The sequence below is a fragment of the Ptychodera flava genome, chromosome 20 (assembly GCF_041260155.1).
Source record: "Ptychodera flava strain L36383 chromosome 20, AS_Pfla_20210202, whole genome shotgun sequence".
NCBI classification, from domain to species: domain Eukaryota; kingdom Metazoa; phylum Hemichordata; class Enteropneusta; family Ptychoderidae; genus Ptychodera; species Ptychodera flava.
In genome coordinates, this window is record NC_091947.1 from 33048829 (window position 1) to 33074731 (window position 25903).

The window sequence follows — 25903 nt, forward strand, 5'->3', positions numbered from 1 at the left end:
AAACATCTGAGTGAGGACAACAAGTGCGTAATCTGTTTTGTGGAGCCGGGGACTATATATGACAGATCGAAATAGCAACGAACTCTGGTACTGCCTATATGGACATTGGACTTCTGAACCGACAATTTTAGCTATCAATGCTCTTGAGGGATCCAACTAGCCTTCTCCTGGACTGGCGTTTTGTCGTGAATACACACACCAACCACATTTGGAATCAACAATTTCTGATCACGGCTGACAGAATGGAAACGTTTCTTGCCGCCAATTTGACCAGGCCTCCATTTCTCGTCCTCTCTGTCTGGAGTAAAATTTATCGCTCTTTCGGTGAAAATGACAAGTTCATGTTTTCGTTCGGTGAGTATAGTTTTCCAACAACATAGAAGTCAAATCTCAGCCTACGGATGATCCATTTTGATCAGATTAATCATTAACGCTTACGTATATCTGTTGTGAATGTGTGCAATGATCATCAGAATAACAACTGCCCTGGATGGCGATTCTTGCTGAACATATACAAAATACAGGATACTGAGAGTCTAGCTGCAAGAATGTTGCCCACGGACCGTGCGCCCGCACCGTCCGTGGGCAACATTTTTGGAGCTACAGAGAGTCATGACAGCGTAATTACACGAAAATGGAATTTCCAATGTACTACGGGATTGACTACTGTGCCCCGTGTTTACAATAAAAGACTGTTGCTCCGGTATTTTAAGGTGTTAAGGCTTTTCTGGACTTTGAAAATTGTTCCTTAGTTCTGTTCATAGCTGAAATTTCATGTGTCAAGGTGTCATATAATAATTGATGTGCTGCACAGGTATAACAACACTCTCTGCCCAAGTAATGTCGACATATTTCTATATGCGCTGCAATCTAGTGTAGCTAAAGTAGGGCAGTAATTAAAAATGCCGTTCAACCAAAAGACAAAATTGTGTACAGATATTTTGATTGAAAAAATCACTGTAACTCGCCCATCATTCTTTTATTCAGCGACATGGTTTGTTGCCATAGCAACATACTGGATCACGAATCTGGCGCTGCTGTACGTGGACATAACTGGAAAACCTAAGTTCCTCTCAAGGTACAAAGTGCAAAAGGACAAAAATGCACCGGTAAGAATTATTCTAACACACTACCAGGTCACATCATGGAAATATTACCTATCGCTAAATTGCTTTGAGTAGTGAGATGAGATCGTGCTATGACAATTACGTACAGAGTCAGAGGTTGCCATTGAACAAAGTTCATGATTGTCAGATTAATTTGACCACGTGACCATGCAGTGCGACCTAAACCAGAGACCATTGAAATGATTGAAATAGTCAGCTCTGGTGGCTTCCCTCTTCGCGTCAGTATCGAAAAGTATTTCAACCAAATAATTGGATCGTTGTTCTATCATTGACATTGTCCACCAAATTTACCTTCCCTTGTACCGATTAGACTAGCTATTGTCTCACAAATAACATGTTTGAAAGTTTTAATGCCACTGGATTTTACCCTGGAAACTTTTTGATATTAAAAATCTGAATTCGCCTTCTAGCTTGATCCAAAGCTGCTTCCTAAGGTTTTCAGAACGGTATTTATGAACATGATGGTCGTACTACCTGTAGTATTCTATGCAACGTGTCTGATGAGTGTGTGGCGCGGCATGAGCTGTGGCTATGACGTCCCGTCTCTTCCCAGAATCCTCCTCGACCTTGCTGTTGCTGTCGTTTGCGAAGAAATACTGTTTTATTACTCTCACAGGTACGAGACATTTTATGCCACAGTGCAGGAAAGTTAATTTCTCGTATCATCCCGAACTTGAAAAAATGAGGCAAACAAAGAAAAACCAGACCAAAGAAGAGTGTCTCAACGTGAATTCATATGTGATCGTCGCCCAATGTAATTGTGGGCCACATTTTGCAGAGAAACCACCGTGAATGTATTTAGTCCCTGCCTACATTTGCTCTGGAGATTCAATGGACCACATTGCCCCCAAGTACATGGTTGTTGCATCAAAACCTCTCTAAATCTTACCCTCACGTAAATTTTGCAGATATTATAAATGGAAACAGTATTGTAAAAAAATTTGATTTCGTCTACAATCTTATAGTTTGATGAGGTTGATCAAACTTTGAAAGAATTCAGTTCAAGCGGCGTCGGTATATCATAGAATATACGTGTAAAATCATCCGTTGACTTTCCCTACAGCTTTGACTCCTCATAAGTAGATCTGGTGTTAGGCTATTGACAATCTGTTATCAGTTTCGAAATAGAAACAATGTCATACTTTGAATTATCATTTTTTTATCTAAGTCTTTTCCGCATACCCAATGGTCTTTCACGGTTTGTGATATGACTTCAAAGGATATTCTCGCCTTAGATGAGAGTATTTAATTTATATTTCTGATATTTGATATTTTTATGATCACACTGTCACGGTACAGCGATCCATGAGTTTCCTTATTTCGAGTAACTCGAAATAAGGAAACTCGTGGATCGCTCACAAACTGTTGTTCGTTTTATTCTATTTCAGACTAATTCATCATCCATATCTCTACAAATCGATACATAAGAAGCACCATGAGTGGACGGCGCCGATTGGTTTGGTTTCCGTCTATGCTCATCCAATCGAATTCGTTGTATCGAATGCGTTGCCTCTATTCGCAGGTCCGTTCCTTATGAAGTCCCACCTGATGACGTTGTGGATTTGGACTGTGATCGCGCTAAGTGGAACCAGCATTCACCACTCGGGATACCACTTCCCGTTTATGCTTTCACCCGAATTCCACGATTTTCATCATCTGAAGTGAGTAAATCTATAATGCGAAGAATGCACATCAGCAGACAGACATTGACCTACACGCACACACATATATACTTACTAATAAATATGCAATGCACGGTGACAGAGAGGGACAGACACATGCTCAGAGAGAAAGATTTTATCCTGGACGGTGTGAAGGCTTTTTTGCCAAACGTTTTTGATATTATACCACTGAGACAGTCAATCTAGCAGCCAGTCACTCCGAGTGTCTGTCTGCCGACGAAAAGACTCCTGGCTCGTAAAACTAAGTTTATGCTTTGGTTTTAATGGATTGAAATAAAAATAAGGGCGTTTTCTAACTTTTGCTGTTTTAGTACCACTTGAGAAACCTGATACAAACAATTTAATCGCAAACTGTCACATTTTTGCGAACTACTGTGTATATTGCAAGATTTGTATCCGTAAATGCATCGTATGCAACTTTCTTAAATAAAAAAAAATATATATATACATATATATGTAAATATATTGATTCGTCTTTCTTCTCAGGTTCAACTATAACTACGGCCTTCTAGGGTTTCTAGACCGGCTACACGGCACTGACAGTTTGTTTCGTAAAAGCAAAGCATTTAAAAGACACAAGGTGTTGTTTGGATTCACGCCAGTATCTGTCAGCATCCCGGATGAAAATGAGTTCAATCGAAAGAAGGCTCACTAGCTCAATCTCATACGGCAAATACCAGAACTTGGAATGACAGAGCGCCCTCATGAAACCCACGATGTCAAATGGACATCAATGAAACAATGGACGGATACTTGTTTATATGGGTTTATTTTGCTCCGCCAATGCAATGCTTTTAAATAATACCAAAGAAAAGGATGCAAAATTCTTAATTATCGTGTGCAAATACAGAACAAAGCCATACGACTTCAGACATTTTCCAAAAATATGATGGTTTACTTCCTGTGCGTTACAAATTGCGTCTAACCCTTCTGCAGTACCGAATACTACATATGCCATACGCCTAAAGACCATTTGGCCCGTTTAGCTTTGTGGTTATAATGATAACCATGGAGGGAGTTGCACGCCTCTGTCTTCCGATATGAAGAGAAGAGAAGTGAAATATAACATGACCAATTTTTCAATTATTTCATAATTCAAGCATCCAAATCTACGGCTCACAAGTTTATACACTGAGAGGAATTACGCCACTGCCATTTAACATTTTGCAGAACCACAAAGCTGGCTCATTGCCTATGTATTATTAGCAGCTACAGAAGGGTTAGACGTAATTTGTCACGGATTTTCCCGATTCTATTGACGGCGTCGGTAGAAGTAGAGGGAAAGTTTAACACTCTCATTTCAAATCTTATTTCTGTCGCTCGTAATTTCATTTAAAATTTATAGATTTAACGCAAAGGAAAAACATTTACACGATTTCTCAGAACGTTCGATGTATCAAATTATTTCACTTGAGTGTATTACATGTACAATGCAAAACATTATAGACCGGTACTTGAATCAGTGACAAGAAAATATGTATGAATAAAATCCATGCTGTGATGCGTTCCATACGCACGCAAAGTTGCTGGATTCCAAATCGGTTAATACCAATCGAGTCTGCTTTTGATTATTCGCTTCTCTCAGATATATTAAAACAGTTAAAACAAAACCAAAGCAGCCGACAGAAAACATCGGATGATCGACCAATTTTATGTTATATTCTTACACTGTGACATCGATACAGCTTCCTAGCGTATGGTAGGGGTAGCTAAGCCGTTGTCAAGGAATTGTGACAAAATTAAAGGTATCTTTGCACGTTAGTATACATGTCCTACTATTCTGCAGTAATCTGAAAAACAAAATTTGGGAGGGAAAAGTGAAAGTTGTTCGCTGCTACCCCCGGCTGCTACCCTCCCCAACTGTGATTTGAAAAACCCAGACGACCACTGTTTTCTCATCTCCAAAACCCAATTATCCCTCTTCCCTGTTTCAAAAGCTCATTAATACCGTCCCCCAAATCACGTGATTTGCTCTGCCTGTTGGTAAACCTCCACATACAACTAAATTTTAACGACTCCCTGTCTGCCTGCTTGACGTCGACCCTTCACTGTGTTGCCTGCCGAGTTAAAGAATAAAATTTCCCCTCCCACTGATCAGAAAATGCACTAACTCTCCGCCCACTGATACCAAAAACGAGACTAATATTGCCGGCCAAGAAACCACTGGCGAACACTTTTTGTTTCGCGAACAGCTTTATCGTCTGCTTCTAGCTGTAATTTTGATGCGTTTTTCATCGTTTTTGTTCTGCTTGTGAATTTCAGTGTCATATTCTACTCCTGAAATCATGCGAAATTTCTCGACGTTCAACTTCTGAGCACAACTTGTGAGAGTTTATTGTACAGAACATTTTTACTGCTGACCACTTAAAGTTTAGCAATATCAGAATTCATTTGTCAACGATAACGTTGCGTTTTGTACACAATGCGTCGCATGTTTGTAAGGTTAATACACTGTATTTCTGCATACATTCGGGAGAAAAGACAAAAACTGTACAGGACTTCTATAATAATGACCAAAAAACCCCCGAAAATTATCAATGGCAGCTGCTATTATCATTTTAAACGTGTAGCCTCGACAATCTTTTCCGGGCCGGTAACTGAAAACGCTGCAGTGCCGTCATGAGAATAATTTATGTGGTACAGTTTTCGGCTAATGTGATAAGGAAAGGTTATTGACAATATTTGGCAAACACACAATACAATTTTTTAACAGTGTATATAGTTGATTTTCTCTTCAACGAAATCGATGGCAAAATATTTCATGATATTCATCAATCGCGAGGCCAAAAAAAGTGGAATGCTCGCGTGGGGGGCAAAAGAAATCACGCTTCGCATCGTCTTCCCATGCCCAGACAAATAAGGACTGCACAAACATTTTTTTCATATTAATTTCATGAAGTTGAAATGCTGATATCATGAGGGATTGATATATGTGAGTTCCGTAAATTCATATTGCACTGTGTCATAATCCAGAAATGTTCTGAGAGCTAACTCTGTACTCCTCGGTGTTCTCTTAAATATCAATGCATGGTCACCATATTTTTTTATATTTTTATAATTAAAGTTTTATTTGGCTTCACCATATATGATGCTTTCAATTCCTGTCTGCCGAAAATGACATTAATTTATTATTAAACTGTCGGGTGGGAAACAATCTGTTTAATGGTTAAAACAATTGCTTCATCGTGGGTCTTCATTCTGCATGGTTCGAGAAGTGTTCTATTATAATTGATATAAATATACCTCCACAAAGGGGAAGAAACTCAAATTTTCAATCAGTATACTTCCGCTGAAATAATTCATGAGTACTTCCATATTTCTAGTTTCAGTCTTTTCGCAACTTGAAATTCAAGTCATTTGAAGGTCAAACATAGAGTTCCTGTTGTGAAAGAGCAATGTGCTCTCCGACGTCAAACTTAAAATATTAGTGACAGTGACGGAGACTTTGAATTCCGTTACAAGTTTTGATATGTGATTCTTACCCAGATCTCCTTAATTTGCTATGTTCTAATGTCCACGCAGCTCAGCCATTAGTAATTAGAATCTCCAACTCATCAAAACCCTACCCAGGGTCCGCACAGATATTTGTAACTCACACCATTTGCCGTGTAATCCGGTTTTGGGATAAACCCATAGTGTTCCGGTGAATGTTTCCGGGCTCTAAGAAAGCGACCATAATGGGCGAATGAACGAACGGTAACAATAGAGGACAATTGACATGTCATCTAAAATATGTGTAGTCACACCTCATTGTCACCATTTTCACTTCCCTGGTTTCGTGCCAGCACTTTGCAAAGCTGTCTCGTGTCTCCTACTTCACTATCAGTCTACAGCTGAATATTTTGTCTCCAAAATTGAGATAAACGGTTATAATACGCTAAGGACTGTGTTCAAAGTGAGTTTATGGTGGGGTTTTGGTCGAATGCACTGAACTCGGCCGACACATCACCGAGGAGTTGCTTTAGCAATTGTTGCTTGGCGGTCGTGCGGCGTCATATCTTGACTTATTCCCTCAGGATAGTCTATTGCATATTGCTCTGCCTTTTTGACCGATTCCTATAACGTGATAATTATAAGGGGGATATGAATTGAAGATGGAAAATTAAATATAACAGATCATCTTCCTCTTTAACGGTCCCTGGATGAGTTAAGATTTCCGCAATTGCAATGTACTTGTTAAAGAAAGGAGCATTTCAATTAAAATTTATATAAAAATCGGCCATGTACATTGCAATAGTTGCCGTGTCGACAAAATTCATTGTCATAGCATTATTCACTTGACCTTTTAAAGTTGTGCAGATGTGCATATTTTGGATATGTTGAATTTTCTAAAAGTACCACGGGACTGTGATCTTTTTTCCTCCAGTTCTTCATATTGTACTTGACACAAAGTTGACCTATACGCTGCAGTGATGTTAGTTCTGGATTTGCTGACCCGTACTACTCTTATTGACTGTAGTCAGGGGTGTCTTTGTAAACAACTCTGGGATTTATACTACCAGGCACCATCTCTGTACTTCAACATGGATGAAATGGTCGAAATATCATCGAAACTAGCGTGGGAAGGGTAATTCCGTATCCCAGTCTGATGACGTAATCGATAAAACCCGTCCGTCAACGAGAAAGAAGTCACAGCGTTTATAAAGCAAGAACTATTTCCGTATAAGTACAGTGTGAACAGAAAGCCCCGGCTACCATAACCCACGCTGAGTAATCTCACGGCAGGTTTCTTGAGGTACTTAATCCATCGACTGAACTTCAACATGGACAAGATCATCTGCCTTTTGGTCGTAGTCATAGCGATTGTGGCGGTAGACGCATTCCCAGCACAACTTGAAGACAGCAATCTCGTCGACTCTTTCATCGCTGACCTTCCAATACCTGTCTTCAAAAACTGCGGTACGTAAGCTCGTATTGAATGATTACGAAATTTCTCAGTCGGCGGTGGCGATTACGTGCCGTGGAGTTAGTTGTGTTTAATTCTTACCATTGAAACCCCTTCAGCACATATTGTTTCATGGAGTATGACATCGCCATTCAATTCGCAAACCGTGCAATAATATATTGGGATGAAATCTGTAGAGTTCCGCATAAGCATGTTTCGCTGACTCTTAACAAAACTCTTGTCACGGAGGTATTTCCAGACAAATGGTTCAACAATAGTCTTAATTCCTGTCAAACTGTTTTTCGTCAACACACAGGATCAAAAGAGAGTAACCTTGAGATCAGCTTTCAAAAGGTAATCAAAGACAAACGCACTGGAAGAACCAGATTCAACTACACGGTAGATTATACCTGGGGTATGTAGATTGACCGTTCACCCATTTATTACTTCCTTGTTGAATATTATCATGTGTCGACGTTCATAGGTTTACGCCCAACAGAAAATGACTTTCTGTGATAACAATTATCGCGTATTTTAAGGCGTGATATTTGAAATATGTAAATGATTTGAAATGTTTGAATGAGTCATGAAGGATGCGATCTGTTTTAACTTCTTAGTAATGAACTTTTTCTAATGTGTTGCTTCACTGGCGTCATACGGTGCACGCACGTTCGATTCAGTGCCTCAGGTCTGCATCGAACCTCTTCCAGTACAGCGCAAATCTCGCTATGTAGTGTTGTTCTCTTAATGTAGACTACAATGTGGAAATGTCACAATAAAATTAACCATGAACCATTTCAAAGTATTGGTACTATACAGAGCTAACCTTGTCCATTTTCAATTTTAGTGCATGACTTGTCAAGTGGTGTTGCAGAGTCCTACATGTACCGCAACGACGCCCTCTACTTCCACGCCACGCAGTATGATTTCTGTCAGCAGTTGATGAATTCTGTCAATCGCACAGAATTTCAATGTCCGTTCAAGAAAGGAGGTAAGTAAGGACCACAAAAATGAGTTTGTTATTTGCGTATCATTGAATTTCTGTCGTCGAAAAAAATGGTCAGATACATTGAAGGAGAAGCCAGACTACCTCCATGGTAACCGTGTACTACCTTCACACTATTACGGTTCATGTCTATTAAATCATTGCCCATATAGCGAGCTGTGGCGACGTTTTGCCGCAAATCATCCAATTTTCGCAGTAGTGTAAGTCACTAGCGCCACAACAGCTTTGAGTAAATTGAGGTAAAGCTGTTTTGATCAGAAACACATTTCCTTGTGACCTATTTTACCATCCGCTCTTTCCACTCCCCTTTCTAGGCTGTTGTTCCAATTTTGGCACCCCCGGTTGACATTTTTAAAATCCCTATCAGCATTCAGTATTTGCATGACCTTCTGCTTCCTTGTCCATCCCACTGTTGCATCTGATGAAGGGGACTGAAGTCACTGTAAATGATTAAAATCTGCCAATCAGATATGACCTTTCCGGGTCGCTGAACATCTGTAGAAAGCTCATGCAAAATTTCAAAACGTTGATCAAAGTTTGCTATCAAAACCACAACTTCCTTACAGCTTTAAGTGTGATGGTTACCGAGAATGCTTGTGTTACATGGACTCACACTAAGCCTGAACTCCAGTTTGATGTGAACTAACATATCACTCCGCTAAAGCGTTATGTTTCGATACTTCGTTACCTCTATCCGCATCTTCTTCACAAACAAATTCTCTTAGCCATGGGAAATACCACCCTCCTTGAGGAACAGATTTGGTTTCTTCACACAATCTCTTTTCTACGTCCATGATGATGTAAGCGCATGGCAAAAGGCCGACACTACTACCATAGTCACTGTACCATGTTCGCCATGATTAAGATCGTAAATATAGGGAAGAACGTGCCCGGAATGGGGATTAAGGCCGGGCAACAGAGATCAAAAATATAATATCAGGCTGGCTCAACTTGTATGTCAGACATACCCCAATGGGGTTTAATTGATCTGGACAAATTTTGTCTGACTTTTGGCCGACCTGGCCTATCTACAGCAGACCTAGAACTTGCACCTCCTGTTGTCCTGGACAAATTGTCCAGTATATGAACCCCGCATTTATGCGTGATCTCACCGAATGTAGGAGTATATAAAGTTAATAGGCTTGTGTCGTTGCGGGATAGAGAGCACAGAGAAAGATAGATAGGGTGGCAACGGGTATAGTTTAAGGCGTGAAGCGGTTACGTAACCCATCCATGTTCGCCTCAGGTTGCTCTCGCTTCTCTTTCCGAAGAGTGCCGACCATGAATCCTTCGGTAATTTTCGGATTTTCGCCAATTGTTGAGCGAAAGTATGTTCGGCAAAGTTTGTGTTGTGTGTTGTCGTGTGGTGCTGAGCAGAATTGACGTGCTGGCGAAAACGGGAGTGTTTTGAGCTTCAGGAAAATGAGTTTTACCGTTTTAAAATTCCTCTCATATTTTTATGAATATATAATGAGTGTATTTGAACCAAATTTGAAAGTCTTTTATCGATACTGTCTGTTTTACTCAATGGTTTACGGTCAGTCATACCGTCTTTACACGTGCGTCAAGGAAGGACATATTATGAAACTGCTGGCGTGTTATGTTTTGATTGGCGTGAAGCAGTGTTTCTGGCCTGAGAGCTCACAAAGTAACTATGGTTGCTACGCGACTGGCAGTACGATGCCATCTCGTCGTATTTTTCGCATAATCTCGTGTAATTATCAACCACAAGCAAAGCCTCCAAAAGTTTAACACCTTTGAAGCTCAATTTAATATGAAAAGCCAATAGTCTACCGAGACGACCATGGAACAAAAGGCATGCAAGTGTTGCGACTCTGTCTATATGTTTCTCTGTGATAGAGAGCACAGAGAGGAATCTTGCCTGCTGCGTGTGATAGAGATATACGAAGGATATTATACGGCCTGACCCCATGTTCGAGAGACAAAGGATGCACTTTTAATTCATATTTACTTTGACGGCAGTGCCAAAATGAGAATATTAATTGGTTTTGTTATAATGGCATCACAAGTCTGGGGCACTTCCAAACATGAAATTGCTATTTTTGATAAGTTCTAAAGTTTACTTTCGATCCTAACCAAACAGCACACATTGCTCTACGTTTCAACAAAACTGAAGGGAAGTAGGCAGGTGAATGTTAGAATATTCAGTTTCCCATTTGTCATTTCAAAGTGTGATTATAGTAAGTTTAACTGTTGCAGTTTCGATTTCTATCTTTACTTCCTCATCCAGATAAAGTTCACGAGCAATTAATCTTCTCACTGCACCATTACTGGAATCCTGTAAGTATATCCTGGTGGCGATAAAACTTCTATAATTATTTCATCTCATATCCTAAGTGTTAAAATTTCTACATCATCGAAAATGCGCGAATGTATGGAAAAGCGTGACTAATTTGATAAGAACCATTCAACAATTTAGTTTTCACGGAAATTGTCGACTGTGTTTACGATATCCACGACGCATGCGCAGATGAGAAGCGAGTTTGTCAATGCATACGTTTTTCCCCATAACATGAGGTTTGCCAAGCTGGAAATGTCTGAACGGGGCTTTGCAGAAAGCAGTCAAGTGTGATGATGCACTACAATAGTTGATTTGAAATTCATCATTATTCAATGATAAGTAAGCAGATATGTTGCCGAAATACGAGCACAGTTACAAACCCCGTTTATTTGATTCCAGGGCCATTACATGGGCAACACCACAGTGAAAAACGAGCATGGAGAGACGGTGGCCTGTGTTGAAATGGATTATGATTTTAAGGAGTGAAACCATCGATTTCAACGCCGAATACACCAATCATTTTTAAAAGAGCGTGCAATTTGGTTCAATCACGTGAGTCATTGTGGTTTCAATTATACATAGGGTCAATTCGTAATCAGAAATTACTAACTTATTTCCCTTTTAAAAGTATTTAGCATTTCATCTCTATACTTCGATCCTTTTTCAAATCGGAAGACGGCGCCACTTTTGTCTGATTTTATCAAAATTTAACATTATATTCTTATTAACTCGTAAAGAATAGGACACTATCGTTGGTCATAGAATATATCTGTTTCCGATTATCCACCCGCATTACTCCGAGACTTTCTCACGTGCATTTTCTTTCTTTCGTTAATTCAATAAAATTCACACTGTTGTTATCCCTAACAAACAGCTAACAAATGAGCCGAGTGATCAGTAAAATTACGAGATTGTGTGTGGAGCAGCCTTCTTCATAGAGTGCTGAAAAGGGAACGAGAGTCAGTGTCTTTTGGCAGATGTCAAATAATATATTGTGATAATCTCGTACCGATGTGGTTGGGGGGAATCCCACATCATTGCATCTCCTTTGCCGAATGTAATGTCAAAGACCAGTGACAAATTTCGTAATAATTAGCCTTCCATGGTTTGTACTTAAACAACTTTGAAAGTTTAATATTTTACATTAAAGAAAATTACTGACAAAGTTAACTGATCATATAATGTTTTAGTGTCTTTTTTCCCAATTTTCACTCAAAATGGGATTTATGTTGTGAAGGGCAGTTACAGATAATTTCCAACACCAAGTTGTTGACGTAAGCATAGTGTCAAACTGCCTCCGTTTAATACCTTCGCATTTGATAAGTATGTTTTACTCTAAAATGGATCATACTTTATCATTATACAAAAACAAGCTTTGTAGATGTTGTATTGAGTAATCTGTATAAATTTGTTCCATACTCCTATGATAAAAATGAAACACACATGCTATCAAAGATACATCCGGTAACATTTGCTATCCTCTCGAAAAAATCGAATCAACCCACAATGCACCTAGACATACCGAACAAACAAACCATGGTACCGAAAAGCACAAGTGCATGAATTCTCGAAGCCTCCAAAAATTATCACCGAATACATATATATCGATTCTTACTACATCATCTCACTAAAGTCAATCTCACGTAGTTGTTTTCTTTTTCTGATGTGCGTTCTCTCCATCGTTCTCTAGGCTTACTGGTGTTGATAATAGTGAAAGTTGAGTCATTTCATCTATGTGGAAGGGACAATGGCGGTAGCATGATGCATGTTCTAGAAAAATTATGCGATAGGCGGTAGCATGATGCATACACAATAATGCGATGAAATCCACACTGCAATGAACAATATGGAATGTTGTTGTTGTTGACAAACGAATTCTAGTCCGGACAAAAACTGCGTTGTAAACAATGGAGAATATATTGGACATTAAACACTTATATACAGGCTGGATGGACGAGTTGAACGCCAAGCTTATCAACATCACTTTTGAAGTAGAACAAGACCTGTGTTTCTAGACATTGAATACACACCAAATAAAACTTCAGTTTATTTACTCGGAATAAGCTCACCGTTTGCAGTGATATTGATACGACATAAATTTGCTTGACGAAATGTGATTATTTATTGTTGATAAGATACACTATAGACGGGGTATACATTTTGTGAAATAGATTTGACGAAATGTGATTATTTATTGTTGATAAGATACACTATAGACGGGGTATACATTTTGTGAAATAGATTTATTTAAGAAAGTGATTTTCACAATACTTACTGTATAACATTGGAAAATACATAGTTTACACCCTGTAAACTAAATTAATATTATTACTATTATTTACACCGTTGGAAATGCACTTTCTAAGATTGAACTTATGTATTAGGTGCATGAACCTTGAAATTTCAAGACGTAAAAGTGAGCTTGTATGGTCTTTTCTACTTTATTTCATTTATTATTATCATTATTATTATATACCTCAAAAGTCACACTTTTCATTATTTTATTATATAAAAACGGAAATTATATGAAAATGGCAAGAACTTTGAGGAACAATAACCGTTGGATTAAGCTGACGAAAACGATTCGATGGGGAAAAATACGTTTAAAACTGACACTCTCGTTACCAATCGTAGAACCTGTTTTAATCCTTAACACATAGGAAACATGTCCGTTGATTAGGCAGAACACTTGCTGGGTGAAATTCTTTAATTTGTTTGCCTGATTCCCACTGTTCATAGCAGTCGAGGTTTGACGGAGTTCTCCAAGTTATAATCCTTTTTGCTTTGGTTGTTTCCGAAATTGATGTTAGGAAAATTTTCATCATTAAGCAGTACTGTCACTATTTCATACCATCAGTGAATCCACAAATGAGTGATGAAATGACAAAAAAACTAAATTTTGGCACACCGTATTTTGCTCAGAACATCAGCTATTTGCTCTCTCTCTCTCTCTCTCTCTCTCTCTCTCTCTCTCTCTCTCTCTCTCTCTCTCTCTCTTAATATAAACACATATACACACCATATATACACACACCATACACACATATATTTGTGTGTGATTGCTTCTATTCATTCAACTATTTTTTCAGTATTTATGTCAGCATGCTTCCATCAGCAGCGTAAAAAGTTTTTAAAACCAGTATGGAGCTACATAATCTCACTATCGTATTCGTCGTCACGAGGAGACCAGGACCTCGACCTGTGTTTGTGTTTCTTGTGCTTCTTGTGCTTCTTGCGGTGTTTCTTGGAACGTTTCTTCTCGTAGTAGTAGTCATCGTCATAGTCGTCCGGGTGATTGCCGTAAGTTGGCGCCAATGCCAGCATTCGTGGATCTCCATAGGGCTGACCAGAATATGAAGGCGACACGGATGGTTCGGGTGCGTCCTGTGCCCCTGGTGTAGGTTTGGTACCAACAACCACTACGGCCTCTGCCACATCTCCCTTATTGGTTGTCCTGTGGTAGAATAGGTACAAAGCACGAACATTGAACTTGCTTTCTCTTCAATTCTCACAAACCTGATCAGTTTTATAGCTCGATTATATCCATTGATATACATGTATGCTGTAAGAAAAGTTATAGTCACGCGTTTTAGATGACTTGCCGGTCGAGTTTCGAAAGTGATATCCCCCCCCCCCCCCGCCCAATAAAATGCGATATCTCAAAAGACCTGCATCTCACTCGATGCAATCATGTGATATAAAATGTGTTATGTACTCACTGAGTGTCTGTGCAATCGCAGTCTTTACATTCACAGTCACAATCCGGTGACAATGCAATCACTATGGCGATAAGGATAGCAGCGCATCCCAACACAGCTGTTAGTATGGCTCCCCATATCTTATATGGCTGAGTCAACGTCAACCCGGTATCTGCAAAAGTGTATCTGCAAATAGTTCCATAGAAACAAGTTCAGTGGGACTAAAAGTCGAATTTTCAGCTGTGTGGAAAATATTTCAAGATACAGCACACTATAGTATCAGAGAAACTCCTACAGATAAGCATTCATTTACAATTTTTTGTTGAATACGTATTGCTGAATATCTTGTACCAATGTGTTGCAGTTGACGTCTTATGAAATGTATGAATGGCTAAAACAAGGTTTCCTGGCAAAGGTGATGCAATGTTCCATGGCATTAAAACAGATTACCTTTCGATTAGTTATCGCTCCCTTCATTATTTTCAAATTCTAATACAATGCAACTAAAATGCTGGAATGATATTCAGAAATATTTGGATACAGTATTATCGTTGCACACCCAGTTTTGGAATAGTGTTTTTCTTTATAAAGTTCTAAAAAGGTTTTGCACGCTAGAAATCTGTCATGGGTCATTCATCTTTCTATATTTCACTAGACGCGTTGTTAAAAACATGGATTGAAGGTGAATTTTTGTTTGTGAGTCTCAGATATGCCATACATGTCATCGACTTTTTCTCTGAAAAAAAGAAGTATTCCCATATTAAGATAAAGATAAGACAACTTTTTACTTGTCTGAGATTAAAATCACGTTGAGCTTAATTGCATGTTGGTTTTTGCGTACCCCTAGTATCAGGATCGCAGATTCTAAAGTGGCCCTCTACGTTGTATCCTGTGCCAAACTCGACCACTTTGACGGACACTTCTGGATTCGGTTCGAATGCTCTTCCGTGTCTCTTGGTGATGCTGAGAAATGGCGTCGTCTCCCCTTCCTTTGTAACTTCGATCATATCGCTGGCGTAAGCGATAGTGAACGATCGGTAGATGTCGGCAGACAGAATACCCAGAGTGTTGGCCTCGACACTTTCGGGGTCCGTACTTCCGATGTACCTGGTAAGACTGGATTTGGAGTTCTCGGAGCTTCCGAGTTCGATTTCGAAATAGTTATCACTATCCTCATCGGACGATTTGAGGCGAATGATAGCATTCTTGGGGGCTCTAACTTGAACTGTGAGGTAGCCAGAATACATCTTGGACCCAGTCCAATCGGGCAGCATTACGTAGCGGAATGTCGCTCCAGCTGTGTTTTGATTTTCATCCTCGTTGATGGCGTCGCAGTTATCTAGATTAGAAAAAAATAAATTGTGCACTTATAGGCCCAAGGCTTACGTGGTATTTGGTCAAGATTCAAGTGTTAATAAAAAATTGTGTGCCCGAAAGCTATAACTAACCAAGTATCCACACGTACGTCAATTTGTTACTCAAATATATTGACAGTACATCAATTTTATTGGGGAAGACTTTTATTTGCAAATTTTCAATCTTAGAATGTTGATATGTCTTTAAGATGGTATTCGCCTCTGAGTCCAAACTAAATGTTTTCAGACTTTTGCCTGAACTTTCCCCGAGGAAACTGTAACTATCCTCTTTCTACTTTAAGGATCACCGTAGAAATATCTGAACTTGAGAAACGATTCACCTACCGTTATTTGAAATTCAAAATGGACACTAGCTATACAGTTAACTTTGTGGCGAAAAATGTGTAAGTTTATGGATATGGATAGTGAAAACTTCATTTCTCTCAAACGTTTTTAGCTATCATAAGAACTCAACAGTGACATACTAGCAAAGTGATGTAAAATTTGAGAGTCCAAATATCAATCCCGAGTCACATTCTACCTTGCTTGTCATTAAGTTAAAGGAAAAAGAAATCGAAAACAAAACGAGCGAAATTACAAACAACAAGGCGACTGCACTTACTTGGATTGAAGGCCTCGTCGTTCGATGTTTGGACTGAAAAAGAAAAGGTTTACAGAATATAATGATGGTCACAGACTCGGGAATGTTGTAACTCTTTTGTTTACATTTCATCAACCAGATTTTTTAATTATATCTGTGAAACTACCTGGAAACAACGTTACCGTGTATGTCAGCAGTATTGGCTCGTTCAAAAATAAGATCCCACTGAAGTTTACTTACTCTTCATTAATATTATATTAATATGTTAAATTGGAAAATATTATTATAATATAGTTATATTATTATAACTATTTTACAGTGTTAATACACTTAAAATATACCTACTGTAGACGTTAATATCCTGTGGTTCCATGACCCTTGTTTGTCCAGCAACGGTAACTGTAGCAGTACAAGCATAGACTGCAGAATCTGAGGGACGATTTCCAATCAAACTCAATCCTTGAGTGTCACTGGATATCAGGATGTCAGGCACACCGTCGTCATCAAGATCTCTGGATCCGCTACCTGGTGAAATGACTTGGTCATTTTTCTTCCACTGCATGGTGCATAGCTCTGGGTCAAGATTGGCGCATGAACACCATATCGATGCACCACTCTCGTCTCTGTCTCCTACGAGGGTATCTTCCGACGTGTCAACTGTGGAAATGTAAAAAATATCGTAGAACAAATGACAAATGTTGGGTCTTTGTTTGTTTTGTTTTATTTGATTTCCCTTTTTCGTCCTAGTTTAACCTCGGGAGTTCAAGATCTTATCACAATGATCTATAACCTAGTTTAGTATGGTCTTTAGCATCACATTCCCAATATTTTGTCACTAGATGATATATCAGGGAGCATTCAGTAATTATGGTCGGGGCCTGCAAATTCTTTTCACTACCCTGTCAATTATTGTGATCCACGATTACTCTACCCCAACGTGTGTGAACCCTCCACCCTCTCAATGAAAAGATGCCCCCGTTTAAAGATGATTATAATTTCATGACACCTATAAGTCTAGTTTTAAACTTTGTTAATTTTTCAACATTTTGTTTTTTGTGTTTTTTACAGTTTTTTTGGTTATTTTGGAAATAATAGTACTGTATTTGGCTTTGCTTCACAGTCTGTTTTCAAAATCAATATTACTTCTGGAATTAAGTTCAATTTGCAGCGATAACAATTGCCACAGCGAGTGTATGTATGTAAAACGGACCTTCGGGTTACTTCTGGAGGCAACAATTTCAGTGATTAAGTATCATCAATCAGGAAATATATTTCTGGCTGTTATGTTTTGTGGGTCTGTCTCTTGAATTACGGTCAGATATCAACAGTCTAGCTATCCGACGGCTTACAGCTTGCCTTAACTTCGCCAAAGCATGCCGGGAACGAGCTATTTCCACTCTGCTGGCATAATTATTGGCAAGGTAATCACTTAAAAACTTGCTGAGGCAAGAGGTTGATCAGACCAATAAACTTGTATTCAGACAACAGTGATTAAGTGATTTTAGAAAACGAAAACACGAAGCTAATTGCCCCTTATTTACCTGAATTATTTATACACTAGAACAGTGCTTCTATTACTATATTTACATTTTTAAAAAGTAAACCCCAGCCCTTTCTGTGTGATACAAAGCATTCCTCTAATTACAGTTTCCCATTTCAGAGGACTCCCCCCTCCTGGATTTTGCGGTCGCCCCCCAACCCCAACAATGACAACCGAACGCACCCTGACTGGTTTACCTTTGACTACTACAATGTCCACATGTTGAGATTCAGTGGTCTGCTGTTGTTGGTCGACACTCTTACAAAGCCACCGATTGGTGTCGAAAGGTCCAGCTTGGGCGATGGTTTGAGTCAGAGTCTCCAAGGCACGTTTCCGCCGACTTGCTCCGCGATTCAGCCGACTTGCTCCGCGATTCAGCCGGCGAAGAGAGGACAGCTCATCCACAGATCGCTTCTGCTCTTCGTTCAGCTGAGGTGTCCATCCATCGTCAATCACCAACATCGGGGTCCGTGTACTTGACGAAGTTGCCTCACATGTTATGGTGACGCTTTCTCCCGCCGCTATGATGACTGTGCCGCTGGGTTCGACTTTCACTGTTAAACATAACAATATCAATGATACAACACCATTCAAACACTACACGCTAGTTGACTCAGTTCCATGCATTAAAACATGCACCCTGACCACGATACAAACGACCAACATCCATCATATAACATTAAAACAGAAGAAGAAGTAAAAGAATGTGATTCTTCCTTGACGCTTTTTACATGATGGAAAGTATCATCATTGCTATTTCGATGGTCTTTTGTTACTATGTAATTATTGCCATTTCATTTACGTGTAATTCTTGATGTTCCTTTCTACCAAGTTTGCAAAGTTTGACATTCCACCAGACTTGCACTGTGGAATAACCCTACGCAGAGAATCAAATTCTTGAGCGTCGAAATTCAAACAACGCGATATTACAAACTGAACTACGTAGTTGCCTTTTCACAGTACAGTAGTATTATTACTTTAAAGTATGTTTCTTTTGAGACATGTTTCCTCTGCACGCCGCAGACGGAGAGCCACCAAACAAGTAAGAAATGAGCAATTTTACAAGACGGCATGATCGGCAAATGTCGTAACTTACAGTCGTTGATAATCGCCGAAAAGAACAGATCCACCATACATGGCGGAATCCATGAACTTCAAAGGGACTCTAAGCGGTTGACACCTTCTGGAACCCCTTGAACTTTTGGCTAATGTCATAGTACATTTTATTCTGCGATGAGAACGTCCAACACGTTCACATTATCCTCACAAGGCCAAGTTTAAGTAAAGATGTCCGAACACGTCCGAGCAGTACGCGCAGGGTCAATCGCCATAGGATTCTGTGGGATCACCAGTAATAGTAATGGCCTCCACGACCAAGATTTACCTTCAGTTGGGAATCGTCCATTGTTCACACAAAGCTTTACACGATAAAATATTGCCGAACGTGTTTCATTGACAGTAAATCTGACAAACACTTACACCAGCCCGAGTTTGTTTCAGCTTACATTCAGATAGAAATCAGCGGATAGCTCCACTTTCAAAATCGAAAGTTTTGCCATAACCCTTGACTGTGGGCATCGGTGCGATTTTCTGTCAATTTGAACATTCGTACAAAATTCGTACAAAAGCCCATAACAACGCGACGCTTCGAGACAGTGAGCGATGTGTTTGGAAACTGGCTTTCAATGAAGGCGGTTGACCTCGTTTCACCCTTTTCTATTGAGGACCGGCATTATGCTCCTTGCCGAGGGCTTTCTAATGTTGAGGCTTTGTCCTACTGTGTACTCTGAACGTCTATAAAAACTTGTTGTGTACTGGGACTCGCCCATCCACACAGCGCTGTCATGGTGACTTGGTCAATCTGAAGCCATCTTGTCACACGGCTATGAGCTTGTAGTCGAGGAGTTTGATATTCGAGAAATAAAAATCAAAGCCAGTGGATATGACTAGGTGTGTTTGTCGATATCAATATGGACAAATCATTACACGATAAGCTTATGGAAATATACAGACTAAGAACACGTACAGTTACGCTCTTTCAAGTAGGTATTAAGCGTCAATAATGCATGACGGCACTTGACGCTTTTTAACCTATGTAGACGTATAGTGAGACAGAACAACGGTTCAAATTTCGATGCTGAAGTCTTTAATCATAGTTTCGTGAAAGTAACTTTTAAACTGGCAGTGTTTTTTATTTCCATTTTAAGTAATAGTAGAAAGTCCACACAGCCTTGAAACGCAGAAGTTTTTCGGTGATTTCAGTGACGTATATTAATCAGCGCAAACGGCATTTTACCTCTGAGAATATCGTCATGGCAGACTTACGGTCACAATACGTACATAAGCAGTCTTTAAACCATGATAAAATGCCAACCTACAAACCACAAACCAAAACTGATCTTTTGAGATTTAATATTTCGAAATGTGAAGTTTTGATGCATTATCACCACTATCCAAATGGTACAAGTACTTGCTGACAAATTAAGAAGAAATAATTCAGGATATTTCTTCTCTTCTTAAAGACAACATAGTAGGCTATAGGCCTACCATGTAAAATTGACAAGGTACAGAACATCTGCTGTGCATCGAAGTCCTTTTTCACACATGTATCGGTGCGTTTTGAAATAAGCAGCATTTCCTCAAGGGCGCTTATCATGCATATCAGCTTAAATGATATTTTGCTTGAAGAAATAAAATGACATTTTCACCGATTACCTACCGTAAGCCAAGACGGCTAGTACAAAGCTCAGTAGCAAAACAACCTGGAGCCATAGCTGCGACCCCATCTTGAATGATGGCCAACTGTCGTGTTTATGATACCGTATCCTGGGTGCCGCCTGCAAAGGAATTCCCTGCCGTGCTTGAAAGCGACTTCAAAGGTGTTCACGGCGCGGCCCTCTTGATTTTTATATTGACCCACAAAACCGTACAGCGCCCCCACGGATGATAAACCCACGCCCATATCTCACTTTCAGATCACAAAGTGGTTCAGTAATAACGAGTTTGAATTTTCACCCTCAGTCACGCTTCCTTTTGCCCGCTCTTAACGAAATATTCTTTTATTAGTCAAAATTTAAAACTACTGTATTAGATTATTCATTTTCGCCGGACATTTGTTTATATCCATTAGGTTTGTCGCATTCCAAGTTGAATGTTTATCTGTTGGATTGGTTTTACTATTTTTACACATCCAACCATTTTATTTTGATGGTTTTCAATGATCATTTTAAAAGTTGTTACCTAAAATTAAAAATAAAATTTCTCTTCATCTTTAGAACTACGTCATCCTCGACTCTGTCATCCTCGACGTACATGTGCTTGGTATAAGGTTGTCTTGTCTCATTGTTGGGATTATTTTGTTATGTTATTAATCCTACATGAGAGTTGACTGAAGTAAGTGCAGCCATAGACCATAACTTCGCAGTAACCTTAGTGCACAGCACAATTCTCAAGGCCCGTTGATAGATGCTAGCATTCAAATCGAGCAACATTAATAAAAAATGATATTTAGTCAAAAATTATCTCGTCTCTTGGCAGCATTAAATGAAAAAGGAAGTGCAACTAAAAGCTATACATCCAAAGTAGATAATATAATGTCCTAATTCTATAGTATTGTTCCATTGTCCACGCAAAACTGGTTGTACAACATAAATAGACTTTCCTTTGAATATATGTGATCTCAAGAAATGCTTTGAAACGGCGTATTTAAATTGATGATAGGATCCGCGAAATATATGCCATATAAATTCAAAAAATGAGATATACAGAACCCTAAGAATTAATTCTTCCATGAGTAAATAAAAAATCCATTGTCCATCCAGAATTTGCACTCTTCCTTGTGGTAATCTTCTTGAATGACCATTTCATTGCCAATAAGTGCCATACCATCTGGCTTTTCCGGCCAGTTCAACTCTGGCGGCATCACGCCCTCTTTAGCGAAATACGCAATTGCCTTCTGCATCAGTGCCTGGAATTGCATGTCTTCTTTGGTAGGATTGGAGATGTAGTAAGGAAGAAACCCGAAGAATGCGAAAGTGTCCGACATATGGAAGGCATAACGAGCTTCCCATGGAATCCCTACGTACGAAAACGGTTCAGAAGGCCACCAGGTGGTGACATAGCGATACACAGGTGATTTCAATGATAGGGCAGCATGTTCGGCGAGCAATGAATTTCCACACGTGGCTTGAATATCACTGGCCATCGTTGTGAAGGTCAACTCAGGTGTATCCTTTGTCTCGTCGTAAGGGTAAAGCAACATGGCTCGCTTTGTGATGTTTTTGCCGAATGGATCAAGCCTTTCTATTGATAAAAAAGGAAACATCAAACAGTCATTTAATGACAATTACGTTTTTAAGATTTACCAAGCTAACACATATATTTTTGATTCACCAAGAACTTCCTTACACGGTTTGTGTGTGTGTGTGTGTGTGTTTCAGCTTAATTGAAATTTGTTCTGTAGACAAAAAAAAAACGAATTCTACTTCTTCAATCTAAAACCCTTGACTGCGTTTGAGAATATGCAAGTTTACGATAAACAACATTGGATACCTGAATACACCGGAGAGAGTGGTACGTGTTCGGCCTTTACCATCATCCAAATAGTCAGTACACCGATTGTAAATATGACGAGGGTGAAGTATTATCTTTGTTTTCAATACTTGTGGGATTTTTTCTGTCATGTGTAAATGTCTACTGTCTCTCTTTGTGGTCTCACCTGCCACGTGACTTTTATATTGATCCCATGACCAGTTCCGAATCTCTGTCGTAAACGGCATGAAGTCAGTTTCTTGAGTGGTTGTACCTATATAACAATGGAGAAATTCAGTGGCAATAATCCATTGCCTAACTGGAGTGCATGTCTAAAGCAGGAATCTAAACTTCCAACTCAAATTGTAATCAAAATATCCAATTGTTATTCAATTACTGTATAGTAATCGTTCGAAAATCCAACCCAGATACAACACGATTGGAACTAGCTTGGAAGAATTGGATTTTCAAATTTCTCAAAAGTGTTGGGTGCCCTATAGTTGAATGTTGCAATATTACAAATTACTCCTAAAAACAAGTGCATTGCTGAAAGACAAAAGCAGATGAGCTTATATTTGCAGATTAAACCGACATTAGTTCAATATCCAATTATCCCAAATATAGTTCCAATCGTGTTATACCTGAAATTGTCATTAAAACACCATTTTATCACATGAGAGTTTACAAATTTTGAAAATTCACAGCGATTTGGTATTAATTTTGTGTCACTGAGTAGAAGGGAAATTAGGCTTTCATAATATTTAATATATCAAATTCTCTCTACGGAGAATGGCCGCTTATCATTCATATACTTGTTATGGATGGATACATTTCAGGTTGTTGCACGCCCTGATGTCATGATATATACGTTGAGGACTTTTTCTCTTGATTGAAAATTTACATTTTCCTCAAGCAAACGTGAGCAAATACCTTCATATTTAGGATTAAAACGGAACCAACAACAGTCCTTCTATTATCTCAACTTGATCAAAATCATCATTCGCATGACCTCTGCTCCACTGCACTCCCACATGAAATCTGGTGCTCTGTCTGACTTGGAATGATAACCCTTTGACCTTATCATCACTCAAACATGATTATTAGCTATTATAATTATTTAAAAGTCCTAAATTTATCAATTTGTACACTGCACTTATAATAGATGTATGTCTTGTCTACCTATTATTATTATTATACTTTTTTATTTTTTTTTATTTTCAGAGGGTAGTTAGAGTTACAAAGTAAAAGTAAAGTAAATTGTAATTTACACCAGAGCCCTCTATTATCTCACTACCCCTATGTCTAAATGGAAAGGTACATCTAATAATATTTGAAATTAGGTAAACTTTAAGTGCTCGCACATCGTGTCTAAATCAAGTGGCCTACCTATGACCAACGGCATATCATGAGCTTTGCCTTCCTTCCAAGCCGTCAATGGATCAAGAGGAACGACCACACCATCAACAATACACAGTGCACCGTCGAGTAAGTCTTTGATAGGAAGATCCATAGAGTTTACACTGCCCCAATAGGGATAGACATCGGTGGGAATAGCATGTAGAACTTGTTCGGGGGCAAGGGAATAAATGCACTCGATGTCGCTACAGTTGGATCTCTCTAGGAACACCAAATTAGCCTTAGAAGCCTCTTCCAGGGTTATTTGAAAATTAGGAGAAGCGCTCGACATCCAGCCACGATGGAAAAGTCCCTCAGCAAGTGGAGACACAGACAGTGTCATTACGGAAGTACCACCAGAACTGTGCCCAAATATAGTCACAAGATCAGGATTGCCACCAAAGTTTTTGATATTATCCCTTACCCATTCCAGTACAAGTATTTGATCCATAAACCCAAAATTTCCAGATGTATTGGTCTCTGACTGTTCTGCTAAAATATCTAGAGCCAGAAACCCAAATCCGTTTAGCCTGTAATTGAATGATACATACACCAAACCTGTGTCAATGACAGTTGTTTCGTTGGGATGGTAACCGACTTCAGCAGACCCAGAAAACATGAGATATCCTCCATGAATCCACACAATAACGGGCAGGTTAGCTGACGGGTCTAGGGAAGGCGTGTAGACGTTCAAATACAGACAATCTTCACTTCCTATAATGCCAAAAATTGCATGGTTTTGAAAACAGTACGGTCCAAAACCCAGAGCCTGGAGGGTACCTGACCAACAAGCACCACTCCGTTTCAGGGAAACAGGTGGTTTCCATCTCAGTTCTCTGATTGGTGGTTTTGCATAGGGTATCCCCTTGAAGACATGAACGCCCTGCCTGGATCGACCTTCTACCTTTCCGCAATCGGTTTCAACAACACACGGCTTCTCCCTCAAAGAGTCAAATTTCCACACATTGGGCTCATTGATAATATGTACATCAATATCCTCTTCCGTAGTGCCTTGTGAGGCTATCGAACCAATGGCACACGATATACTTACAGCGACAACGATGGTGATACAGGTAGACATATTGAATGCTGCTGGCGTGCTTTATATTAGCTGGCTGTCTCGTGTTCTGAATCGAGGTCAACTACCGTCACGTGTGTGACCTCGGTTTGACTTTAACCAGAACCTCCCATGAGGCAGTTGAGGATAGCCTGCATTTTGAGTATTTGTAGTTACTAGGTAGTTTGATATTTACATTTGCCTTACCCTCTTGGATAAGCATGTTACATCCATATCGATTACCATGACCGGCTTTGACCTTGGAATACATTTAACTGCTTGGCACAGCTACTCAGCTAGCAAAGTACATGGCACTGGATTACCACGGAAAGAAGAATCCCCAAATTTGCAATTTAAATGAGATATCGAAGGAGTACGATGATCTATATGTAGCAATGTTTGTAAATATAATTTACAGTAAATATACCATAGACAATATCGATTTCCCTCGATAGGCCTAATCATGATAACTCGAATGAGTAGGCCACAAATTGCTGATTACGCATGCGCAAAAATATAAGGTATAATAGGTATTAATCCTAATTAATATATGTAGTTAACAATTATACTCTCTGCTTGTCTTTGTAACGGTTTAATCAATCTTTGTCAGGAATATTGTTGATTTTGAATAATGTTGAACAACGGCTACAACTGGATGCCCGAACCAGTCATAGTATTATATCCTATCCTTGTCTACGTGCTTGTTGCAAGTGTTTCTTTCATTG

General features: G+C 39.2%; 4 protein-coding genes across 5 annotated transcripts; 2 read left to right on the forward strand and 2 right to left on the reverse strand.

Annotated features, from left to right (window-relative positions):
- Nucleotides 1-4347, forward strand: LOC139120712 (fatty acid hydroxylase domain-containing protein 2-like). 2 transcript variants are annotated; one of them, XM_070685248.1, is made up of 5 exons: nt 1-354; nt 988-1109; nt 1538-1743; nt 2650-2788; nt 3296-4347. In XM_070685248.1, the coding sequence occupies exons 1-5, from the start codon at nt 138-140 to the stop codon at nt 3305-3307; spliced, it is 696 nt and encodes a 231-aa protein (XP_070541349.1). In that variant the 5' UTR covers nt 1-137; the 3' UTR covers nt 3308-4347. The 2 variants fall into 2 exon arrangements, with proteins under 2 accessions (XP_070541349.1, XP_070541348.1); XM_070685247.1 differs by having other exon boundaries at nt 58-354; nt 2516-2788; nt 3296-3553.
- Nucleotides 4348-7296: 2949 nt separating this feature from the next.
- Nucleotides 7297-12172, forward strand: LOC139120713 (uncharacterized). Its single transcript, XM_070685249.1, has 5 exons — nt 7297-7708; nt 8011-8109; nt 8542-8685; nt 10952-11001; nt 11402-12172. The coding sequence occupies exons 1-5, from the start codon at nt 7573-7575 to the stop codon at nt 11486-11488; spliced, it is 516 nt and encodes a 171-aa protein (XP_070541350.1). The 5' UTR covers nt 7297-7572; the 3' UTR covers nt 11489-12172.
- Nucleotides 12173-13226: 1054 nt separating this feature from the next.
- On the reverse strand, nt 13227-21080 carry LOC139120714 (uncharacterized). The gene is made up of 7 exons (XM_070685250.1): nt 20916-21080; nt 18394-18750; nt 17002-17313; nt 16678-16710; nt 15542-16039; nt 14722-14872; nt 13227-14456 (listed from the first exon to the last, which is right to left on the reverse strand). Exons 1-7 carry the CDS (start codon nt 20980-20982, stop codon nt 14150-14152), a joined length of 1725 nt encoding a protein of 574 aa, XP_070541351.1. The 5' UTR covers nt 20983-21080; the 3' UTR covers nt 13227-14149.
- A 143-nt stretch (nt 21081-21223) lies between these two features.
- On the reverse strand, nt 21224-25257 carry LOC139120715 (para-nitrobenzyl esterase-like). Its single transcript, XM_070685251.1, has 3 exons — nt 24113-25257; nt 22914-23000; nt 21224-22498 (listed from the first exon to the last, which is right to left on the reverse strand). Exons 1-3 carry the CDS (start codon nt 25200-25202, stop codon nt 21975-21977), a joined length of 1701 nt encoding a protein of 566 aa, XP_070541352.1. The 5' UTR covers nt 25203-25257; the 3' UTR covers nt 21224-21974.
- Nucleotides 25258-25903: the final 646 nt, after the last annotated feature.

Excerpts from the sequence above, each read along its gene's own strand:
- LOC139120715 (XM_070685251.1), bottom strand. The coding sequence starts at position 25,202 with ATGTCTACCTGTATCACCATCGTTGTCGCTGTAAGTATATCGTGTGCC. Across the intron at positions 23,001-24,112 it reads TGATATGCCGTTGGTCATAG|GTACAACCACTCAAGAAACT; the intron begins GTAGGCCACTTG and ends ATTGTTATATAG. Across the intron at positions 22,499-22,913 it reads ATATAAAAGTCACGTGGCAG|AAAGGCTTGATCCATTCGGC; the intron begins GTGAGACCACAA and ends TTTTATCAATAG.
- LOC139120713 (XM_070685249.1), top strand. The coding sequence starts at position 7,573 with ATGGACAAGATCATCTGCCTTTTGGTCGTAGTCATAGCGATTGTGGCG. Across the intron at positions 8,686-10,951 it reads ATGTCCGTTCAAGAAAGGAG|ATAAAGTTCACGAGCAATTA; the intron begins GTAAGTAAGGAC and ends TTCCTCATCCAG. Across the intron at positions 11,002-11,401 it reads TGCACCATTACTGGAATCCT|GGCCATTACATGGGCAACAC; the intron begins GTAAGTATATCC and ends ATTTGATTCCAG.
- LOC139120714 (XM_070685250.1), bottom strand. The coding sequence starts at position 20,982 with ATGGGGTCGCAGCTATGGCTCCAGGTTGTTTTGCTACTGAGCTTTGTA. Across the intron at positions 17,314-18,393 it reads GGACATTGTAGTAGTCAAAG|TTGACACGTCGGAAGATACC; the intron begins GTAAACCAGTCA and ends ACATTTCCACAG. Across the intron at positions 14,873-15,541 it reads CTGCGATCCTGATACTAGGG|ATACCGGGTTGACGTTGACT; the intron begins GTACGCAAAAAC and ends ACACTTTTGCAG.
- LOC139120712 (XM_070685247.1), top strand. The coding sequence starts at position 138 with ATGCTCTTGAGGGATCCAACTAGCCTTCTCCTGGACTGGCGTTTTGTC. Across the intron at positions 1,744-2,515 it reads CTGTTTTATTACTCTCACAG|ACTAATTCATCATCCATATC; the intron begins GTACGAGACATT and ends ATTCTATTTCAG. Across the intron at positions 2,789-3,295 it reads CACGATTTTCATCATCTGAA|GTTCAACTATAACTACGGCC; the intron begins GTGAGTAAATCT and ends CTTTCTTCTCAG.